Source organism: Lissotriton helveticus, chromosome 10, assembly GCF_964261635.1.
Source record: "Lissotriton helveticus chromosome 10, aLisHel1.1, whole genome shotgun sequence".
Classification (NCBI taxonomy): Eukaryota; Metazoa; Chordata; class Amphibia; order Caudata; family Salamandridae; genus Lissotriton; species Lissotriton helveticus.
In genome coordinates, this window is record NC_136071.1 from 506,321,735 (window position 1) to 506,341,585 (window position 19,851).

At 43.5% G+C, this 19,851-nt stretch overlaps 1 protein-coding gene across 2 annotated transcripts in view; it reads left to right on the top strand.

Annotated features, from left to right (window-relative positions):
• Positions 1–19,851, top strand: part of LOC144784313 (ankyrin repeat and fibronectin type-III domain-containing protein 1-like) — a 2,450,348-nt gene that overhangs the window by 2,180,151 nt on the left and 250,346 nt on the right. For both annotated transcript variants that reach the window (XM_078663012.1, XM_078663013.1), the window contains 5 exons: positions 1,352–1,449; positions 10,241–10,331; positions 14,326–14,433; positions 16,392–16,491; positions 18,953–19,085. In XM_078663012.1, coding sequence (XP_078519138.1) covers positions 1,352–1,449; positions 10,241–10,331; positions 14,326–14,433; positions 16,392–16,491; positions 18,953–19,085 — 530 coding nt within the window. The remainder of the gene's footprint in view (positions 1–1,351; positions 1,450–10,240; positions 10,332–14,325; positions 14,434–16,391; positions 16,492–18,952; positions 19,086–19,851) is intronic.

Sequence of the window (19,851 nt, forward strand, 5' to 3'; positions counted from 1 at the left end):
CTTGTATTTTGCTATTTCTGTCATTGCATCCCGATATATGATAAAACAAGTAACATCATACCTACAACAAGTCGGGACTATTGGCTTTGTCAATGGTTGTTAGTTGCATAAGATAAATAAGCAGCAACTATGGCTTGTATATAATGTTGAAAAAGCTTCCACTTAAAGCCCTGGTGACACCACGACAAAGTTGCTGCTCCTGAGTTTCAAAAAGAGAAGGGAAATCCAGAGAGAAATGACTCTTTTTAAAGGATTTCCCTTACCCTAAAATGCTCACCTGGATTACGTCATGTCGTAACTTCTTCAGTAGTGATAAGTAAGCAGTGTGTGCACGCGCACATCACATCGAATGTGCCTGCTGTCACTGCAGTCCGGAAAAAAATGGACCGCCTGTGCCAGGGCACAAAACAGATCCCGCTAGAGACCCGTTTCGAGGCCCCCTTTAAAAACCTGCTGGTGCTCAGCACCAGTGAGACCCGGCCCACTTAAAGCCCAGGGTATAGGCCAGATTCTCCCGAGCCTGGAGGGGTTATTGAGCCGTGTAGGGAGCAGCAGTACAAACAAACCCAAAGAATGGCCCCTATAGCCAAAAGTGAATTATCTAACACTTGCAGAGTCATTACAGCACAGCATGATAGTGAACTATAGACAGGGCAACTGGGATTATACAATTGTGCGGCCACATAATCCTTTATCTGTGGCCTAATTTGCATATTTTGACAAAAAAATAAATGTTGGCTCTAGCTCAGACGGTTAAAAAGTAAAAATGCAGCAACACATATTGCTGCGCTGAGGAAGGCCCTTTGGACTGTTCACTTTTCTGTTGATCTTTGCTATATTTGGGTGTAAAAACTGGTACTAATGAGGTGCAGCAAATGCCCAGACTGTATTATTGAGTTTGAAAATGATAAAATAATGGTCTACTATTCCAAAATGTGATGCGTTATGCCGCATAATTCGCCTTTTCTTGCCGAATAATTTACTCAGCCCGCCGTCATAATTTATCTCTCTTGACGCATAATTCCAGTGGACCTGACTAAAGAGGAAAATATACTGTGTAATTCAATGGAATCTTGTTTGCCTTTTTGTTGCATTGCTAATTTCCGAGTAAATTGTCTGGCTGTTTGAGGTGATATCTGGAAAGTTGCTGGTAAACTCAACAAATTGGCACTTGCCTAACATCTGCCTGGCAACATGTTCACCCAGAGTTTATACTGGAGGTTGTGTTATGGTAATGGAAGATTCATCCAACAAACAACCCCTCTCAGCAGGCTTAGTGTCTTTTCTGTTTCTGTAGTTCCTCCCACACCTCGCATTGTTAACGGTATTCATGTATGTCTTTGATTTCCAGTGGAATGGAGCTACTCATCCTCCTTCTCCCCAAACGTAGGCGAAATGGTAATCGAGAAACTAAGGAATCTCCAAGTGCACATCAGAGGCCTCGCTTCCGTGAGTACCAACTTCCAATATGTATCACAGGAAACTTGTCTCTGTTTCAGCCATATCTGAGCTTGACCGCATCTGCATATTGAACAATACCAGCATAGTACTCTGTATAATACACCATTCGACCCACATTAAACCATGGAACTTACCTCACACTGTATCTTCCCATGATAACTGATCAGTAGGGCTTAATTTGTAATTGAATAAGTCCTTAAGTGCCAGGGCCCTCGTCAAGAGGCCAATGCAGCTTTAACCAACCATTGCCCCTGCCAGTGCTGACACTTACCTTACCAATTGAATTAATAACTATCACACTGTTACAAGTGTGACAGTTTAGACTATTGTAGCGCCCTAAAGCTATAGGAATGGCTTCGGTGGCAGGTATTAGTCATTGTTTATGTATATTGAATTAATAAACAACTGTTGTTGTGCTTATCTCTAAATTAGGCAAACAGCGCCACCATGTGGCAGTCTGTTACAAGTGCTGGTGTTGACAATTAAGTGCCAGGGCGAGCGCTGAAAACCATAGGCTCAAATTAAACACTGCGTAAGAATTCATCCCTCAACCCTTTATTCTCTGTGCAAATAACTTTAGCGCTTAACCTGGCTTTGTTTTTGCAATTAAGTCCTCTATGTTAAATAAATAAGCAAAAGTTGTTTCAGCTATTTGATCATGTTATCACTCCTTGAAAACACTTTTTCACATGAGGTTAAATGCCTGTTTCAAAATCGGAGCAAGTTCAATTTGTGCTCATCTCCTAGGGGATACCTCCTAATTGGTGCAGATTCTAAAATGGAATCAAACACTGTTTGGACCCTTTTTTGCTCCAGTGCTAGGAAACTATTTTGATTTGACTAAAACAATGTGTATACTTACTTGAAGGGGCTTTCAGCCAGCCCATTCATCCATTGGTCTGGTACTGTGGCATTCACATATTTTCTTCCATCCACTACAGCATGGGGCAGGGGTCAGCCCACTTCTGCTGTTGGCCGACGTCCCTGTGAGTGACAACATTCTTCCTTTTTGCAGGCACACACATTCACACACAAATTAGTTCCCTTCAGTACCAGAGACTACTAAGGCAATGTGTACTTTATGAGACCAAAAAAATACTTTTGCTTTCAGCTGTTTTTGTTTTTAGAATGATGAGGGCCCAGCAGCTTCCCCAATAGTTTTTAAAAAATAAAACAAAACTAACATTACATAGATAAAAGGCTGGTAGCCAACGCCAGACGTATTGACTTTGCCAATGGTTGTTAGTCTAGTCATTAGCCAAGACCTTTGTAATTTACTAAAATTAGATGTATTTAAAAAACTTAGTTATAGAGGGTTTTAACCAAACCTTTTCATCCATTGGTCTGTTATTGTGTAATTCACATTTTTTCCGCCTTCTATGGGGTACAGCATGGGACAATGTGTCAGCCCGCTTCTGACATTAGCTAACTTCACTGTGAGTGACAGCATTCAGTCCTTTCACATGGAGCACATCCATGCTCAAAGTAGTTCCCTTAAGTGCCAGGGTCTAATATGCCAACGTTCAAATTTTGAGAGACCAACATTTCCTTTTTATTCAAATTTTTTTTTTTAAGACTGGCGAGGTTCTGCCAACTTCCCCAGCAACAAATTTTGAAAAAAACCCATGAAAAAGTAAAACAAACATAGACAAACCCAAGAAGCTGACATCCAAAGACAGTTCTATTGTCATTGCCAAAGCTTGTTAGAACTTACTTACAGGTTTAAATGACCGGGCAAATGTTGCTTTTGGATACCGCAGCACACCACCAGAAACAATATTTCTACTTCACACCACAACTAACTGTATATCATTCCACAAAGTGCTCTTTGGTATCCTATATGATAGGACCCTGTGGCGTAACGGCTACAGCTACCGATTTTGAAATTGGGGAACCAGGTTTGATTCTCGGCGTCGGCTTAACATCCTGTGATTTTTGGAAAACCACTTAATCTCAGTGTGCCTACAAAAAATGAATGTGTCCTTGTGTAACGAAACTGGTGCTCATATAAAATGCTGCAACACCTTTGGGTCGAGCTTGTGCCATATCAAACTGTAAAGGAAAAACAGAAACAAGGAGACAGTCTCAAGCTGAAGAAACTCCTCTTTCACCTAAAATACCCGCACAAAAATGAAACATAATAAGAGAGCTACCTTCACACTCTCAACTCTACTTTCAATAACTCCTTAGTTTCTAAGGACACTAACTTTGATGGGCAGCTACATTATGCCTTTGGCTTAGGCCTTGAAATGCTTAGCATAATAAAGCAAAAGAACTGGTCTTCTCGATACACAGTAAAAATTATATGATTAAAACACATTCTCAGTTATATAACTCATGGAACTCACCTGAAATTCATTGTATCGCCTTTTCCGTGTAATTCTGCAGCAATGCCATGGCTCATAAAAATGATTCTTCAGGAAAAAGATGGTTGTCCATGGCAACAATAATCTTAGGCACCGTGCTGTTCGAAAGCCAAGTTAGAGGCATTGTGAGGAATCAGAGAAGGAGTTTTGATAGAAATAAGGAGCTCTTATAGTAGCGAGTAAGGGTAACTGGAGGGCCGCTAACAACGAACTGCATGGATTTGATAAAGTCAAGTAGGAACATGAAACAAAGTCAGGAGGTAGCTCATTGTGTTAGGCCCTCACTGCTGACACCTATTTGATGAGCAGATCGTGCTAATCGCATCAAGGCCAACTCTGCCTTTCATCCTTTCTTCGGTGTTCAATAAATTGAGTACCATGAGGCAAATTTGTATCCACCTGATATTTATAAATTGGAGTAATAACAACAAAATGCAATATTATGTGTTATCTAAAAAAACATGTATTATGTAATTCAATATGTCACCAGGACCTATAGATATTCAAGTCCATAATTCCCAAGGAATGAGTCCAATATATATTATGTCTGCCAGGGGAGCATAATGCAGTCCTTGATGGGCATGCAAGAACAGCTAAAATCATGGAAGTTGAATGAGGTAGGAGACTCCCTTCACCCTTGAAGCGTGTTTGATATAATAGAATGTTTTCTGGGCCTGAAGGAGTGACTGAATTTGCTGCAGGTGCATAAACAGAGAATTTCAATGCAGCGCACCTTGCGAACAGGGCATAGGCCTCCTTAGCAGTTTTCTTTAGAACAGGAATCCAATCCGAGGCTAGGTCTCATATTTTAAAATTCTGTGCCTGGAAGATGTTTTGCAACCAGAGCTAGAGACATATTTGTAAACCTCACAAAGCCTCTTGAAGTGGATTCGCTGGGTAGGTGATGGCCAATACCGTGGCTAGAGAGCAGCAGGATGACCATGGCTGCATTGCCAGAATCCATTTGGGTGATCATCAACTCTTTCATATGTTCCCTTGGGACAGCAAGTTGTAGGTCATTATAGGCATACAGCTGTAATGTCCTGAGAGGGCTTATGTCACTACAAAAGGATGATCAGAGCAGTGCTTTTATAAAATAATAAGTGTCGGCGCACAAAGTGCTTCTCAGAAGCTCACAGCCTGTGCTGATGAATGTCGGGATTCCAACTCATGCCTCTTTCTTCCACCACCAGACATTCCCTGCCCCTTTATTTCACTCTTTTTGGTTCTTTTTAACCCCTGCTTTCTCCCTTTGCCACAGTTATTTTCGTCTTTCTCTTCTTCCCCCTTTCCTCCTTTTGTGCTTTTCTCCCACTTGCTCTGGATCAAATATGCTGAAGAGTACGTGCCAGACCCCAAAAATGAGTGCCACCTTCAATCACCAGTTCAAATTAAGCACTGGGTGGGAGAGGGTTTTTCCAAGGGATTGTATTTGTGTAGCATTGTTTATTTGAGACTGGAAAGTGAGATGGTGATCAGACGATCACCCCCAAGGTTTTCGTTTGGGGATGTCATTAGATTGTGGACCAATTGGAAGGGCTTATTTTTTGGCGTATGTCTCCATGGATGTTTTGGACTCAGTTGAGAAGACATCCTGAGAAACACTGTATTTGGTTAAAATTGAGGCATTCTTTTCATCTTTTCAAACCCCTCAAGGCTGTTCGATTGTGGTGTGTTACAATATAAATGGCTGCTCACTCGCTATGTCGGCTCTATTACACGTGGTAGGAGTGAGTGTAAGAAGGGGCCAGATCACTGCATTACGTATGTGGTTTAGTTGGAACTAACAGAGCATTTATGTTGCTGGTCCAAGTTTATAGCTTCTGTAAGTGCCAAGTTTATAGCTTCTGTAAATTCATAGGTGTATCAGGTGAAGAAAGTGTTGAAATATCAGAGATAGGTATAATCTTTGTTTTTGTAATGGCATGCTTACTGGCTCGGATACCCCTCACAACCCTAGAGTAAGGCACGCCAAGGCACAATGTCCTGCTTTTCTTCTGACCCCCTTGCTTTCCAAGAGACCTTCCGCGTTCTTGCTTCAAGCTTCCAACAAAGAGGTAGAATATGTTGCAAAGGTATGAAAGAAGGTTACATCGCTTTTTAAAGTATATATTAGAAATATTTGTCTCTTCCAACATGAGATGATGAATTTGTGTATATAGTACTTTGTATGGAAATTACATACTGGCTCTGAAGTGTAAAATGGTGAGTTCGCCTATGGGAAGGATGCTTCAGTTATGTGAATAAAACATGGCACACGAATGTTCGGTGAAACATAGAAGCCCGTTTAAAAAAAAAGTGAGCGATTATGTCAAATAGCGTGGCAAATGCAACGTCTGTGATGGAGTAATCGTCGTAGTTTATCTGCACAGTCGACGTATCCTTCTTTCATCCTGCGTTCACTTATGGTTCTATTGTAAAGCGCTCTGACACCTTTGGGTAAAGTCTGCGCTATATAAAAGTGCCTTTCATAAATAAATACATTAATGAATACGAGGCCCACGTGGTACTAGCGTGATGCGACAGGGAGCCCCCCCCCCCCACACTTCCCACCTGCATGTCAGCCCTCTTCACTTTTCCACCCCACCTGCCACCAGGCTGGGTGGCGGCGGCCACCCCCGGGGTCAGGATGGCACATGTTGAAGATGGGGCTCTGTGAGAGGGGGCCCAGGTTGTGTAGCGCCTCCCCTGGGGTTTCCCTTTGTTACGGGTGCGGGGGGACGAGCGGGTGTCTTGCTCCCATGCCTCGGTGTCTGCAGCGGCCTCGGCACGGAGCTCGGGCTTGGAGCAGCTGGGCCGGAGACATGGCGTCGGCACCGGCAGGACGGGCTAACAGCCTGCGCCGCGGCGGCATGGGAAACATTAATTCAACGCCCCCTTTCCTCCAGGGACTGCAAATGTCAAATGATTCTCACCCCCTCCCTCCCATGGGGCCGTTTTAGATTCCTTTGGGGGCAAGGCCCGTCCCAGTTAACGAGGGAGGCCTGTGCCTGCGAGATGTTCCTGGCCGCACCGGGGCAAAGCACGAGCGCGGGAGGCAGGTCCCTCCGACTGACAATCTGATTCATCCTCCCCGTGCCCCCACACCCTCCCCGCGCTTCCCACTTGCAATAAATCAGGAGTTGGCCTCCCGCCACCTGAAAAGATCAAACCCTCTCACCAGCTCCATAGCTAATTGCAGCGCGGGAGCGCCGGCTCCACTCGGCCTCTCTTCTATCTCCCAGGGCTCAACCCCACCGTGAACAAGGTCACAGGCTGGTCGGGGGTGGGGCACCCTGCAGTTTTATCTTTCTGAGAACTCCGGGCTGGCACTGCTTGACAGCTGGCTCGCGCCCCTCCCTCCCCTCAGCCCCACTCGGCCTTTCATGGTGCCGCCGAGCTTTTCCACAGGGGTGTAGGGCCGGTGCTGAGAGCCCACGGCTGGGGCACGTCCTCTTGGCTGCGTGTCAAGGTGGGCCCGGGGCCCGGGGCCCGCTCTTACTCCCATGCCATGAAGGCCAGCCGCCCCCCCCCCCCCCCCCCCCCCCCCGGTGCTAGTGCCTGCTATGGGATTGGCACTTCGTGGAGGCTAAAATGGGAGATGTAGACGGTAGAGAGCACTTGTGATGCACTGACTCCCCAAGTCTTTGTCGCCTTGCATGCTGAAGCTCACTTCTAGGTCAACCTCGCTTTTGTGACTAGGCCGCCGCCATTCAACATCTTGGTCTACTTATTCATCTGTTTGTGTTTTCCCTCTTTTGCTACACGCCTCAGTGCTCTGTGTCGCACTTTGGTATACGTTTGGCTAACAGTCATGATGGCACTTACGCCATATTGCCTCTAAACACTTCTCTGGTCATTACAGCCTCTTTTTAGTTTTTTTTTTTATATTTACAGTGGCTTATAACCAGCCCTCTTCATCCATTGGTCTGTTGTTGTGTCATTCACACTTTTTTCTGGCCTCTACAGCATACAGCATTGGCCACAGTCAGGCCACTTCAGCCATTGGCAGTGACGGCCACTATGTAGAGCATGGGATCGTTAGTGCGTGGGGTCACATGCCCACTCACTCACACCCTGCATTTAGATGCACACACACACACACACCCATTCACTTCAATTACTCACATATACGCATGCGTTCATACATACAAGCATGCGCCAAGTATTAAATGAAAACAGCACTTCTGCTGTGTCTCTGGAGGGTAGCCTCAGAAGTTCCAGGAGGGTTAGACGTAGGAGGGCATAGATCAGCTAATGAGAGGAGGTGGCAGTCCCTACCTCATTACACAGTGGGATGGGGTCAGTGAGAGTTGCTGGCCACACCACACTTTGTGACAAAGTGAGAGTGATAGATACTCAACCCTGTGCGCTTCAGGGCTTCAAACTCGAGCTCCCAGGTCCGAGGCTTTCAATGACGCTCCCTCTCATCATGAAGGGGAGGTACTCAAAGTGGGTGCGAGGCTGAAGAGTCGCACCCATAGGAGCAGGGATATCTCTAGCTTGGCAAAGCTCAGCTCAGACAGACAGTCGCATGCACATTTATCACATGTATAGCACCTGACTGCCTGACCAGAACATACAGAGGCTGTTAGGCTGAGGAAAGGTCAGGCTGACAGACACTCTGTCTGTCAGCCTGACCTTTCCTCAGCCTAACAGACTCTCTTTATGTTGGGGGAAAAGGTGTGGGGGTGTGGCCTCTCCGTCCTTAAGTAGGGGCCATTGCTGGCCATTGGTAAACTTCACTGTGATTCATGGCATTCTGCTCTTTCACAAAGTGCACATCTGCACCCAAAGTAGTTCCCCTCAGTGCTAGAGTCCACTATCGATCAATCAATCAGGAATTTGTAATCAATCAATCACAAGTTTGTTAAGTGTGACTACTCACCCGTAAGGGTCTCAAGGCGCTGGGGAGGAGGGGAGGTGCAGCTTCCAGTCCATTAAGGAGGGGGTCTGTCGAGGAGCCAGGTTTTGAGGTTTCCTGTGAAGATGAAGAGTGATGTCTGCCTGAGGTGAAGTGGTAGGGTGTTCTCTGCTCAGGCTGCGAGGAGGGAGAAGGAGCGGCCTCCTGATCTGGTCACTACTCACCCGTGTGATGCTGAGGGGGAGTTTGTTCCAGGTCTTGGCCGCGATGTAGGAGAAGGATTTGCCTCCCTTTCTGGCTCTGTGGATGCAGGGATTTCGGCCAAAGCTAGGTCAGCGGAGCACAGGTTTCTCTTGGGGGTGTAAAAGGAGATTCTTTCATTGAGGTCCGGTGTGTGAGCAGCTTGAAGGTCACTCTTTGTTCAATGGGGAGCCAATGGAGGTCTCGTAGGTGTTGGGTAATGTGGTCTTGTCGTGGGATGCTGAGGACGAGTCTGGCTGCTGAGTTCTGGACGGTCTGGAGATTGAGGAATAGAGATTTGTTGATTCCGGCGTAGAGGGGATTCCCATAGTCTAGCCTGCTGGTGTAGCTATAGCAATGTGTGCTTTTTGAGACCAAATAACAGTTTTGCTTTTGGCAAATTTTTTAAAGTTTTGCAAAAGGCAACTCTTGCAGTAATACAGTTTTGCAAAAACCGTGACAAAACAAAATAACCATCGACAAAGCAAATAGACTGGCAGTGGCACCAGACCTATTGGCATTGCCAATGCTTGTTTTCAACAGACCCATCAAAATCTACAAAAACAACACATCTGGAAGCATATAAGAATAATGAGACGTGAAGGAGGCATTGAAGTGCATACTGCTGAAGAGTCAGTTGATGTGTGCATACTGACTACGAGCTATGGCGAAGCATGAACACATCACTGCAGTAAAGGGATCGATGTCAGTTCCTTCACACAAGGCTATGGTTCTTATTAGTGTAACATTGCCGCTGATTAGCGGAAGATCAAATATTATACATGCTGGTGCATTTTGATGTTTGCTGTAGACCCAGTTATAGAAAAGCAATAGGAAAGTTTGATAAACTAGAACATATTTTTTGTAAACAAAATGAAAATGAAGCTTCTTTATTTCACACTGGCAACTGTTCTTACACAGAGCACCCGTGGGATAGTACCCGCCGCAAGGGTCTGGGATTTCCCTCTCAGCCGCATAGAAAGTGCCAGGGAATGGTGGCATGCTCCATCTGGATGCTGTTTGCTGGCAGCCAGTGTCATATGCATCTGGATGGTGTTCGTTGGCACCCACTTTCATATGCATCTGGATGATAGTTGTTGGCAGCCGGAGTCAGCATTCCCTCAGAGGAGTTCTCCTTCCTGGCAGAATTTCAGAAGCTTGTAGGAGGGAAAGCCCTACTGCCAGCCTCCAAACTATACTATGAGGCCGTGACACTACCAACAGGCTCATCTTCTCTAATGGTCATGCTCTTGAACATAACCCGGCAGTGATAGGTCTAACTACTAAATTTATTTCTTGTCTCTCTATCAATTCCTACCTCTCATTATAGGGAACAGCGTACTATGTCCAGGTCTCAGCATACAACATGAAAGGCTGGGGACCACCGCAAGTTTCAGTTCCAGCCTTCGCCGTTCCATCAAGTGAGTATATCTATGCTTAATCATCATCACAGACAAAATGTACAAGAAAATAAAGGAAAGAACAATGCTCCTGTGCAGAGCAGAGAAAAAAGCTATAAAGTTGAGTATCACTGCACTCACATGTGTACTAGCCACAAATAAACTCAGAAAGTGTCCCACAGGACATGTTAGACAGAATACCACATATACATTCAACACAACCCAGATGTACCTTAACGCTCACGATGAAACTGCCGGGATTTGGTGCAGGAGTTACAAGGAGATGGAATCACACAAAAAATTCAGGCAATCAGAATGGGGAATAACTGCTGCGATTCAGAAATGCTGGGTACTTTTACATGCATGTTTCCCCAATCCGGGAAAAACCTCTGTTATTTTCCACCTGCTAAGAATAGGCAGAACGTGTCAGCAGGGCATCTATTGTAACTTGTGGTGGGGGTATATTAGGACAGGATTCAGCCTGTCTGGGTGGAGCATTGCCTGCTTCCCTATGCTGCAGCAGTGGTCAGGTGGAGGCCACAATATGCTGATGCCTGCAGATCATGAACTGCAGCAGTGAAGACAGAAATGATGTGTTCTGGAGTTTGTGTCTCATATAATTCTGGGCCTCGAGACACTCGATGGCAGTGACCTACACCTGGAGTTACTGCTCTGGGTGAAATTCTACCACTCAGACTGTGGGCCCTAATTGGTTTCAAATTTCTCTCAAAAGGACTCACTGGCTTGTGCAAGCAACACACCTACTGCTCCCACTCGCTTTACAATACACATTCCAATCTCAGCTGCACTAGTACCTGCTGTACAAGTCACATATACTGACCCCACTTGCCTGCTTTAAAAGCCATACTGGTGACACACTCGCCTGCTGCCCAAGATGCACCCCAATCAGCAGCACACATCTTCTGTACATGCATACTAGCATTACTTAACTTCTGTAAAAGCCACACACGTACTGACACCACTCATCTGCTGTAAAAGTCACATCGCAATCGACAACAGAAAAAGTTAACACCCAGTCAACGCATTTTAATATATGGCCATCAGGATTACCCAACATCGTCCACTAACTTCATTTCACTCACCTACCTTCTACTTACTGTGCTACATGATGTCAGATAACACACACATCTCCCACCCAATTTAGGGAAACCTCCAGTCACACCATCACACATTATTACAATGCCCAAAACACAATAATTATACCAATCAACGACTAAAACATGCACTGTGTAAGGAGTAAAAGAGCAACATGAACACCTCTGATGCCACATCATAACAAACCAAACTCCTGTCTGTGATAGAATCCTCAAGAGTAGGGCTGGAAGGTACATTGACTCTAAGCTCATCAGGTTGGGCGAGTGCCAGAATACACGCTACATAAATGACTGACGTATGGTGTAAACTAGTGGTGGGTGAAGGGGTCCTAGGGCTGCATTCAGGAGTCCACCATCAAACCTAAAGAGGATATGTGAGCGAGAAGTCAACTTTGCAATATGTATCTTCGGCACTCACTTCATGACTACACATTCACCCGCGTTTATCTTCCCCTCTTACACGCATGCAAAATATGGCAGGAACAAAAGATCTCTGATAAAGAGCCCCTTTGCGGGTGCCCGTCAGACATTGCAGCGCCAGTCTGACGAGGAGCAGAACCCATATGATGAAGCATGACACCTAGCTTGCTGGGTGTGTGAGGGTTTTAGTTCCGAAAAGGGAAATTCCCCGCCCTTTTTTCCTTTTTTCCTCTCTCTTTACGCTAGATTCATTTTCCTACTCACATCGGGGAACTTTGTACCCTTCTTGTGCCACTCTTCGGCAATGAATCTCATAATGATCTAAGTGCATCATATCTGCCAACTCACACGGTGCCACCGTGCGTCACACAATATCGTCTCTTTTCCCCCGATCACCCGGTGAGGAACCGAAATCACACGGTGGCAGGAAAAACGAGCTGTAAACAGTGGATTTTCAGCTCATTTTTGGAGGCTGTAAGCAGCCGCCATCCATTAAAAGGTGTGAAAACAACCCAGAACATCTGCGTCAGCCTCGATCCCCGTTTGCTTTTATTTGTCTGGGAGGCTCAAGGGTGGGGGGTGGCTTAGTGAGAGGCAGAGTGCCTCTTAGGTAGCACTCAGCATGAGGCCCCGCCCCCTTCAAGGCCTCACCCCCTTCTCACATGGTGGCATTAATTTGTAAATTGGCAGGCATGATGTATCTCAGCTTAGAACCTCTCACTCAGACGAGAGAGGGTTGGTTTTAGCTGTGGATTTTTCCCTTGCTTTTTTGCATGTAGGGAATTATTTCCTTCACTGGTGTAATTTATAGTCCTTGAACCCGAGAGAGCACAGGATATCGGCACCGGTGTCAGTCTCCAGTGGAGCCCATTTTGAGCGAAAAAAAATACTTATTCACGTGGCACATTCTAAGCCAGCCACTTATGGAAACAAAAATGAATTTCCAGCTGTGCCCTGCTATATTTGAAAGAGTACATCTGTAGCATGGCAGTCGTACATGCGAAAAGCTCTGAAGCCCTGAGCCAGTCCCATATTACTAGAGGTGCTACACACTCCATTTTTAAGTCGAGCCTGGGCAGATTATGCACTGCTCTGCGAAGCATGCGGTATTTAGGTTAGGCATAGAAGCTCCACCCATTTCACGTCCATCTTTTCAATAGCCTCCTGCTACTGTCCTTGGGAAATTGTTGCTTTGCATTTGTAAATAGGCTTATTAGTCCCTCCTTGATACCGCTTTGTCTGTGTTTGTAACTTCCCATAACGACTGGACTTTTTACTTGTGTCGTTACACGGTCTGCTTTATAAGTCGGTGAACACTATTTTGTTTAATGATGTTCCCCTATTCCACCCACGACATCACAGCACGCCGTACGCTTTTATTTAAATTACAGCGTAGTCCGTTGTAACTATAGCGGCCGCACTTATTTAATAATTTAATTTACGTAGCGGTCCGCTTTCACTTTAGCTGCTGCGCTTATTTAATTATTTATTTAACAGTGCGGCTGCTTGCACATTAGCGGGCACACTTACTTTTTATTTAATTAACAGTACAGGCCACTTTCACTTTAGCTGCCTCGCTACAGAACTTTTCTAAATTCAGGTTTTTTTTTAACTTTGGGTGAAAGCGCCCCATACTTGCATTCACTTTAATGTTGGCTGCTTACCTTTCTTTAGAACTGCTCACTGTAACCTGAATACGAGAGCTGCGTCTAAAGAAAGAAGCGCACCACCATTAAAGTGGTCTCGCATTTGCGAGAGTTTGAGCTACTAGCGTTAAAATAATAGTGCCTATTATATGTGTTGCTTTTGAAAACACATAAATAAAAGGCATTGTGATTTACAATGCCAATAGCTTAAACGCTCCAAATGCGAGACCTATTGCATTGAAAATGCTTGTGTTTAAAGGAAGTGGCAATGAGGGGTGACAGAAGGTACACAGTAAGAGAGGGAAGCGGGATCAGCATGGGTGGGCACGGAAGCGATAAACAGCAACACAGGACAGGAGCAATACAGCAGTGTGAGTTGGGGGAAGCAACATAGAGGATATGTGTGGGGGAAAAGCAGATGACAGAGAGCACTGGGGAGCAAATGGATGAAAAAAAGGAACGTTAAGCAGGTGGCGAAAAGTACACCGGCAAGAAAGGAAAGTGGGAGAACAAGAGTGTGTGCAACATGGAGGGGGTGGAGAGAAGCACACAATGTGACAGTGAGTAACACTGATTACAGGAAAGAGAAGTACAAGAGGAAGGCAACTGGAAAACACATGCACTTTTCTGGAGTGGTTAATCTAAAATATGAAATAGTGCTGAAATGCAGGCAGTGAAAGCATAAGAACCTGCCAATCAAAAGACGTTGTAAAGAGGATGTGATCCATTGAAGGGACAAACACAAGATAAAAATGTAATGATGTGAGTAGTATATACTTTGATGCATACACAAACTATATCTTTGATCTTTTGTGTCCGTTACCCCATACCCAGACTGGCGAGAGTACGATGGGAGAGCTCCGCGGCGAAGAGGACAAGCTGAGGCATTGGACCACCTTCTTTGTCAGGTGAAGGCAGCACACCAGCAGTGTGTGTGTCATGGTAAGTCCAGAAGGTGTGGCTTCAAGGCCAACTTAGAATGTGTAGCTTACAGCTTCTGGTTCTATTTGTAAACTATTGTGACCAACTCTTTAGTCTGTGAAGTATTATGCTGCCCCTTTACTTGCACTTGTGTGAGCTTTGGGAGCAAGGGAACTGTTCATAGCTAGCACTTTGCTCTTTCGGTTTGCCCTGGAGTTTCCCTTTACCTAAAGGGAGACTTCAGTTGGAAGCGTGACATATACCTCTTTACCAGAGAGACCAAACTATATTCTTAAGTTTTACATTAAAACAAATCATTTCATAGTGCAATTGTAACAGAAGCAAAAGAAAAAGAAAAGGTAGAAAGAAAGCACAAGGGTGAAGATTTACAAGCCCCTTATGACACTTTTGCACTGCCATTGCATCACTTTTGTGGCGCAGCGGCTGCGTAAACAATGTGCCCAATTTATAACGTGATGCATCTAGGGAGAATAAAGCTTATATTTTGAGAGTGCGTCACGTTGTAAAACCCTGAGTCACATTATACCTGCATCTGGTATGATGTATGCAGGGTGGCTGTTCCAACATAGGAAAGCCTCGTAGAAGTGTTGCTGTGAAATAGACAAGATTTCACTGAACCACTTCTAGGTTGCCACTGCATCAAAACCTTACGCCTGCTTGAAGCAGGCATAAGGAGTGACACAGTATAATGAGTATAGGTCTCCCCATGCATAGCTGGAGTTGCATTGTGCTTGCGACATGACTCCAGCAATGCGTATCTTTTGGGCAAATAGATGCGTCAGAATTTGTGACGCATCTGTCAATCCTTGCGCCATGGTGCGCCGTATTGTAAATAGATATAAATGAATTGTTCTTCAGATCCACTTGCGCTGTAGTCCACTCTTAAAGAATAAATAACAATGAATCTTACACAACCTAGAACAATGATTCAATTGTCTGAATTGTTTCAACTTAAAAGATATGGACAAAAAAGTCGACGTTTCGGCCTTGTAGTTGTTATTTCCTTAAGGCCATCCTCAGGACAATTCAATCTTTAGAGAGTAGAGACCCCCTTTTCTTAAAGAATCATACAAACAAGAAAAGAATATGGAACCAGCGTTTTGCGACTTCAAAGAGTCCTTCTCTTGTAAAAATGTGGGCAGGAAAAGATGATGGGGCGGGCCTTTTGTATCAGCGTCTCCTCAGCGTATTTGTTCCAAATCTAGATTATTCGAAACTATCTCAATCGTGGCGTAGTCTACAAGTCAAGTCAAGTCAACTACAAGGCCGAAACGTCGACTTTTTTGTCCATATCTTTTAAGTTGAAACAATTCAGACAATTGAATCATTGTTCTAGGTTGTGTAAGATTCATTGTTATTAATTCATTAAGAGTGGACTACAGCGCAAGTGGATCTGAAGAACAATTCATTTATTTCTATTCCATTTGTTTTTAATAAATTTCCTATTGTAACAGTACCCTTTTAAAACAAATATATATAAAGTGATATTGTTTAACAAACATAACACCCGTGTAGCTTTTCTTCTTCTCGAGTATTTTGATTACTGTGTCCATACTAATGAGACAAATAATAATAACAGCAGGTATTAATTTAATTTAGTTGATCAGAAGCACAAAAGTCTTCGCGATCAATCACCTGTGATTTAATCTTCAAAAGAATTCCCTTGTAGGCATCTTTATTGTATCAAACTATAGCCCAAGCTCGCAAGGCTATATTGGGTAACCCACCCCTTCTAAACTGTATTGTAAATAGGGCGCATCCATGGTGGCGCAAGGGTATCGTAGGCTGGCACAGATGCGTCAGTTTCTTGTAAATCTGCCCCAAGGTGTTTAATGAACAGTGCAATAATGTAATTGCTCATTTAAATTTGAGGCATCATGTACTGTTTGAGGACTTGAGAAGAAAGACAGTATTTTGGTGCATTCTCATATGTTTTTTGCCCTTTTCAATTTTCTCAGAGCCGTTTAAGAACCAGCCACAGAGTAGAAAGCATTCGGTGTCCAAGAGCCTCAAGCATCTCTTTCATCCCAGCAGCAAATTTCTGAAAGGCCTCAAAAGGTAGGAAAAAAACACTCACAAAACCTCTCAGCAGAATACCCGAGTAGTGTCTTTAAGTGTGTACTTTTCTGATACTGTCTACCTTTAGATAGCTTCCTTAGATTTACTGCAACTATTATTACTCTGAAGGCAGACATTGGGCTTTCTTGCTCCTGCATACAGCAAGTTAGGATTGGGTGGTGGTCGGGTAGTCATTGTCTTTTTTTGCTGTCAATATTTGATTTAAAAAATTGCATTGGAGTCTTTTAGAGCCTCTACCACACTACAGGGTTTTTAATATTGTGCTGACAAAATATGACGAACGTATCGGCTACCAAGGTATCGTGAAGGCACTTATATACTGGTAAGTGTGTGTATATATATATATATATATATATATAAATATATATATATATGCATGTGTGTATATACACACATAAGTATATTAAGATATAGATGTGAGCAAGACTGCATGACAGTCGAAACGCGTAACTGGATTTAATACATCCACCACTTTGAAACATCTCCTGAGTGATCATCTTATTCCGAACTATTGTTGGATACACATAAGTATATATATATATATATATATATATATATATATATATATATATATATATATATTTATATTATATATATATTTCTTTTTTTTTCCAAAGTGGCCCTCTTTCAGGCTGCCGGGCGCTCTGGAGCGGTGCGTCTGAAGTACGGCAGAGCCACGCCGTGTTATAAATCCATACAATTTCCCAACGGGCATTCCTCGCGCACTCTCGGATTTTCAATAAGCGAAGTCCACACACTCCGTGCAGTTCAGGTTATTTGATTTCATAACAGCCCAGCCAGCAGCACAACTTGACGCGTTTCGGTCTCTATGGAGACCTTGCTTACGAGACTGCTTAGAACCGCATTTTTTTGCAAAGTGTAGTTTAAATAAAGTGAGAAAAGATTACATTGTGACATCACTTCCTTGTTTGTTGCAGATAAGAATTGTGGGATATGTAGTGCATTTGTTTTAATCTGGTGATTTCCACATAAAATATTTCTTTGTTAAGGCAGTTAATGCTTTCTGTCAATACCTCATACGATCTAGCTGTGGTATCATTCAATTCATACTGATGAATTCTGGCATGTCAGTTCCTGTCAGAAATGAAATAGCGCATAAATATATTGCAACATAATTCTTAATTTACTCATACCCTCCAGTGGGTCAATTCAATCCCTAAGGTCAATATGATAAAGCCCTCCAGTGGGCTTATTGCCAAATCATAACTCTGTCAACAGCATAAGCTATAGTGACTCAACCACAATGCAAGATATTCTTTATTGATACACCCTCTTTCCTAACACCATATCAACTTTTTTTGAATTATGCATATCACAAATTATTTATTTACTCATTATTAATTCACTGCTGCCACCACCCATCTTCTATATGATCACAGCTTTGATCAAGTCAGTTTAACTGACGAAACGCGTCACGGTGAAATACATCTTTGGTATTGAATCTGAGTGCAAGTCCTTCTAGATACAGGAACTAGGAACCTTCAACAAAATGTAATGTATTTAGCGTATATCTTCCTATTTTACAGCCTGAGAGATAATCTTAACCTGGTACTAGGGGTGTATCTTAATTAATGACATTTGAGTAGTGTGAGTCCCAGCTTTTCCTAAATTATCCCTTCTTCTAACTGCATCTTTGAACCTACTTCCAATTAGCTGATTAAAAAAAAAGAAACAAGTGGCAACAACTTATTTTCTCGGTAAACAGGCTGACAAGCACATCAGTGGGTTATGAAGGTATCATGTATTAATTTGTGCAAATAACTCCCTTTGTTTTCCCATGCGGGGTATTGTATGAGATGGGCTGGATAAATGAAAATATTACTATGGCTACGAGGGCAACCGTTTAAGCTGATAAGATTGCTCTTTACAAATGAAATACAACGCAGACACAAGCAGAACCGACAGATAACACCAGGACCTGAATATCCATGTAGGAATGAATTTATTAGTGGTTGAGACACCACATGCACACCGCCTATGAAGCTGTGCCCCTGCCGGGCGGACGAGAGGACTTGTGAAATCTCAGGTCCCCTCTCCACTCTCTGTGCCCAGAAGGCAACTTTTACAGATTTGATTGGTGTGTCATCCTTAGACATCATTCACCCTCAAAAATGTACGTCCAAAAATTATTATTGCTTACAAATAAACCTAGGCATGGAATTTGACGACGTCCTTGTGAGAAACTTCAACTGAAGTTCTGGCTGTGGATTGCACCTGTAGTTTCTGACAAGCACAAACCCGACATTTTAAGCACCACACAATGTACTTTCTACAGTCGGGGAATACAAGGTTCATATGTCTCAGATCCAAGACTTTTACAGTAAGTCCCCAACATGGACATTCAAAAACAGAGCCCTCCTCCTCACTTTAATTTGGCAAAATAATTTGATTGTTGTATTTTTTTTCTCTGCTGTTTCAGAGGACTCTATTTGACCTCCATATTCTACAAAGATGACAACATTCTAGTAACGTCTGAGGATCAGATCCCAGTGGTGGAAATAGATGACTCCTACTCCTGCCTTCTCATGCAGGACTTCCTCTGGTTCACCAAGGTAATCTTCTTCGCATGCCTTTTTAGGTCAAGCATTCGAGACCTCTTGTATATACTTTAGTTTATACTTATATCTGTATGTACGTCGTGGGCTCTGAAGATCAGCCCTAGGACTTGTCTGTTTCCACTTCAGGACTCTTTTTTTCTGTTTAACTGCCTCTATTTAACTGTCTTGATAGAAAACGACCAGTAGAGGTCAGTTAAGTACCAGAATTGCTTTCTGCTTGTTTAACTGCCTCCATTTAAATATCTTGTTAGAGAACGACCAGTAGAGGTCAGTAAAATACCAGATTTGCTTTCTGCTGAGGTACTTTTTATTTTTATTTTTATTTATTTTTCTGGCAATTGCCTCTATTTACGACCAGCAGAGGTCAATACAATACCAGAATCACTTTAGCATTCTCTAGATTCCAGTCCATAGAAATTGTCTTCCGTGAGCACCCACTGACAATAATATTTTTTTCAAATCTTGTATTTTCAGTGATATGACCACCGAAGATCCTGATATTATATTAAAACAGAGCTTTACATTTCTCGCTAAAAGGCTTAATTTCTCTCCATGCATTCCCATATCTGACATATCACGCAATTGGTGCTTACTTTCCCTCCATGTTAAGGAACAGAAGATGTTTCAACACCCAGGCTAATGTGCTGCATAGCTAAATAGATATAAGGTCCCACAGGCGAGACCAATTGCATTGCAAATGCTTGTTTGTGTCAGTTGTCCCTGGTAGGCGTCAGTGCAGAAGCCCTCCTCCTCAATAAGC